Below are 3,567 nucleotides of genomic sequence, written 5' to 3' on the forward strand. Positions count from 1 at the left end.
GGCGGGCGGGTTGTGTCAGGTACGTGTGAAGCTGCTGCTGCTCCAACAGCCTTTTAATTACGTATTGTTAAAAGTTCATCTTTTATGTATGCTGGTGCAGCCAAGGTCACCTTGAGCACAGTCGGAGGGTGCATTTGGCTTTCACCGTGCAGGTGTTAGCGAGCCTTTTTTTGGCATTTATTGAGTGGTTTAGATATTAATTTGCTGGTGCATTAATTAAAAAAAAAAAAAAACAAAAAACTAATTGAGCATAAGAGCCAGCAGAGAACAAAAGGAAAACTTAAGTACTTGGGCAAAGATGAGTATATGCGTGGATCTGCCAGCTCCAGCTCCAGCTTGTGCTGGGACCTCTGTTGGTGGAGGTGTTACAGGAGCGGTGTGCGTCTGCCTGGGGAGGACGGTGCTGAAGGCAAAATGTTGGGCTGAAGTTTCAGGCCTTGCTCTTGCAAGTGTTGGCGTACAGGGTGGGAGCAGTCTCACGCCTGATGGCTCCTAGCTTGGCTGTAATGTAAGTTTCTTTGCGGTGACAGATGGAAAAGGCGATGTTGCCACTTTACAGTTTCTCTAGAGGAAAACGCCGGGATTCCTGTTTTGATGGCTTTTCATAACAAAGCAGTTTAATTTGTAGTCTTTGCAGATATATAACGCTAAGCTCTTCTGTTATGTTTGGACTTCTTTCTTTTTTGCTTTGGCTAAAATTATTTACTATGCTTATTATATCAACTATAAGCCTTCCATTTTAAAATAATGGTGCAAGTTTAGATTTCTTACTGGTTTTAATCCTGCAAGCCCATAATGTCACTTATGTCAGCAACACGTTCAGATTCAGGGGTGTGTTTTTGTGTAGAGCACTCCTTCCTGTGAGTTGTTTGCAAACTGGTTTGACTACAGCTAGATCAGACACATAAAATATACTGCAAGATAGGTTTGGGAGAGAACATTAATGAAAGTAGATAATAGGTGTCCTTGAGGAGCGAATGATGAAAGAGTGAGGTCATGTAGTGCAAGAGAATAGTAAACTTTTGAAAGTGGCTGATATGTGTATCCTTGTGGCCAAATGGTTTAGACCATGCAGTGAAGAACAGTGGAAAAGCATAAAGGGACTATACTGATCTGAATGGGAAGACGAGCAGGTAGAGAAAAACATGCAGGTAACTGATTGGTGTGCTGTGTTTATGGAAATTTAATGTACTGAGGGTTTTTATCATATTAAAATCATACAGATTTCTGACTGCAATGAAACTTCTTCAGAATCTGACTTTTACTGAAGGGTTCAAAAATACCAGTTTGCTAATTTAGTGTTAGATACCTATCACTGAAATTACATGTGTTCTTATGTGTTTCTGTGTGTGTGTGTGTGTGTATATATATATATATATATATATATACACGTATGTTATTATTTTGCAGCTTCTGATCTTCATTTCAACTCGTGTGTCATGGATGAAACTGCTTTGTCCCTTGGAACAATAGATGTTTCCTATTTGTCCACCTCATCAGAGTGCAGTATCAGTAGATGTAAGCATTCCAGTGAAGAATGGGTAAGTAAAAATTGTGAATGTGCGTGGCCATATTTACCTTATTTTCTCTTCAAGTTGAAGTTGGACTTCTTTATTTATTAAGGAGAATGAAGATAAGGCATCATCTCTCTCATGCATGGTACAGTTTGAAATAATCTAATTTGAAACGTGAGAAGTAACCAACAGTTCAGTGCTGTGCCAAATACTAACGTTACTAGAAAAGAAAAACCTTCATATCAAACCCTACTGATAGTCTTACCGTCTTCTGGTGTGATTTTATTAATCATTTTATATAGTAGTAAACATGCAGAATCCCATTCTGTAATAGACTGAGGTCAAATAGAAAGCTTGTTGCTGTTATGACAGCTGCAGTTTGAAATACACAAGTGAAAAGGAGCATGAGGCTAAAGATACGTGGTCATGTAGCTGTTACAGCTGGAGCTATTAATGCAATACAGGAGACAGAAGAAAAATTTGGTGGATATAAATAAGAAGCCTATTAAAAGTCTGTAACCTCTCTTGAGTGGGTCTTGGTATTTGGGGGGGACCAAGGAGGCAGTGAGCAGAGAGGGCTGGGTGGTGCAAAAAGAGACACATGGGGACCAGGCTGATGGTTGATTTGGAAGTGTGGGTCAGGAGGAATTAGACACGGCTCTGGAGCGGAGGAGTTTGAACATGATACAGAAGAAGAGTTGGAAACATGGTCAGAGTTGAGGGAAAGGACAGATGTCCTGGCAGCTGGCTTTTCTGTGTAGCTACATCAGACAGCAAGCTGCAGTTACGGAGGGATCTGTGAGAGAATGGGATAAAGGCAGGTGAGACAAAAAAAGATAGGAGGGAGGTTTTGTAAGAAGGTGGTGGTGAGTTCATCAGGGCTTGGAGGCAAGCAGGAGGAAGACAGTGTTTTTACAAAGGAGGTTAACTTTGGAGTTAGAGGTGACAGAGAAAGGGATTGGACCAGGCTTAGCATCTTGATGATTGTTTATTTCAGAGGGAAGACTTAGCCTTGGGATAATTGCCAATTCATATCGCTTGCCAAATGTGATATATGCACATTTTATCTTCTAATCATCTTCAGCATTTCTTTTGACTTTCTGGTTGTTTCTCCCTGGGCTGGCTTTCTAGCTGGGTATGTGATGAGCTGTATTTGTGTTTTCTAACCCTTATGCTGGTTTAAGGTGTTGGCTCTACCCTACTTCTCTTCCACTTAAATGTGCCATTTTAAAAATACTTCAGTTTATCTTGACATCGTTTTGGTTTTGTTTTGATTTGTTTCTGTAACTTCACTTTTACTATAAACTTAGAATATATGGTTCAGAAAGTGGCAATCCAGTGCTCATTCTCAGGCAGGCAATAATTCAGTACGCTTTAATGGGAGCAATCAGTATCTTTGTAAAAATTGTACTCAAGTATATTTTCATTATGTCCTAATGTTAATACAGTTACTTTCAATTTTTTTTATTTTGAAATCTTCAAAAGCACAACCTAACTCTGGAGAAGGCACAGTGGTTCCTTTTTCATATTGCCTTACATTAAACTGCTGAAAAAGACCCTACAGGGTCAACAGAGTTAATATTTTTGTGTGTATTCAGTCTTGCAATTTTACAGGGTGATGTCCAGTTAAAGCTTAAAATATTGCTCATATTACAAGCACCCTTACATTATTGGAGGCTGTAATTTACTGTGAATTTCTTCCACTTTTCTCAGCTGTCAGTTTCCTTGCTGTTTCTTGTTAGAGTTATTATTTATTTATTTAAAAAATTCGTATCTTAAGCATGGCAAATACTGCAGTGCTTAAGATACATAAATACAACACTGTGATTTTGCTTTAATTTGTTTAAAATCACATCATCTGGAGATAATATTTATTTTAGAAAAATCTTGGAAAAAATTGTGTTAGTTTTACGTAATTTGGGGGGGAGGATAGGGGGGGTTTTTTTGTGTCTGGCAACTCCTCTGTTTCAAAGTTTTCACATACCCAGTAAAACATATATTTCTGGGTCTTTTGTTCCACAGGGAGAGTGTAATTCTAGGCCCACTCTCTTCC

The 3,567-nt window shown here is 38.9% G+C and overlaps 1 protein-coding gene across 1 annotated transcript in view; it reads left to right on the forward strand.

The window, feature by feature from the left end:
* Positions 1 to 1,439: 1,439 nt before the first annotated feature.
* Positions 1,440 to 3,567, forward strand: part of GPAM (glycerol-3-phosphate acyltransferase, mitochondrial) — a 30,088-nt gene continuing 27,960 nt past the window's right edge. Inside the window, exons 1-2 of the mRNA XM_010176787.2 lie at positions 1,440 to 1,541; positions 3,537 to 3,567. The exon at positions 3,537 to 3,567 is cut by the window's right edge and continues 86 nt beyond it. Coding sequence (XP_010175089.1) covers positions 1,440 to 1,541; positions 3,537 to 3,567 — 133 coding nt within the window. The remainder of the gene's footprint in view (positions 1,542 to 3,536) is intronic.

This window comes from Antrostomus carolinensis, unplaced genomic scaffold (genome assembly GCF_000700745.2).
Source record: "Antrostomus carolinensis isolate BGI_N321 unplaced genomic scaffold, ASM70074v2 scaffold9081, whole genome shotgun sequence".
Classification (NCBI taxonomy): Eukaryota; Metazoa; Chordata; class Aves; order Caprimulgiformes; family Caprimulgidae; genus Antrostomus; species Antrostomus carolinensis.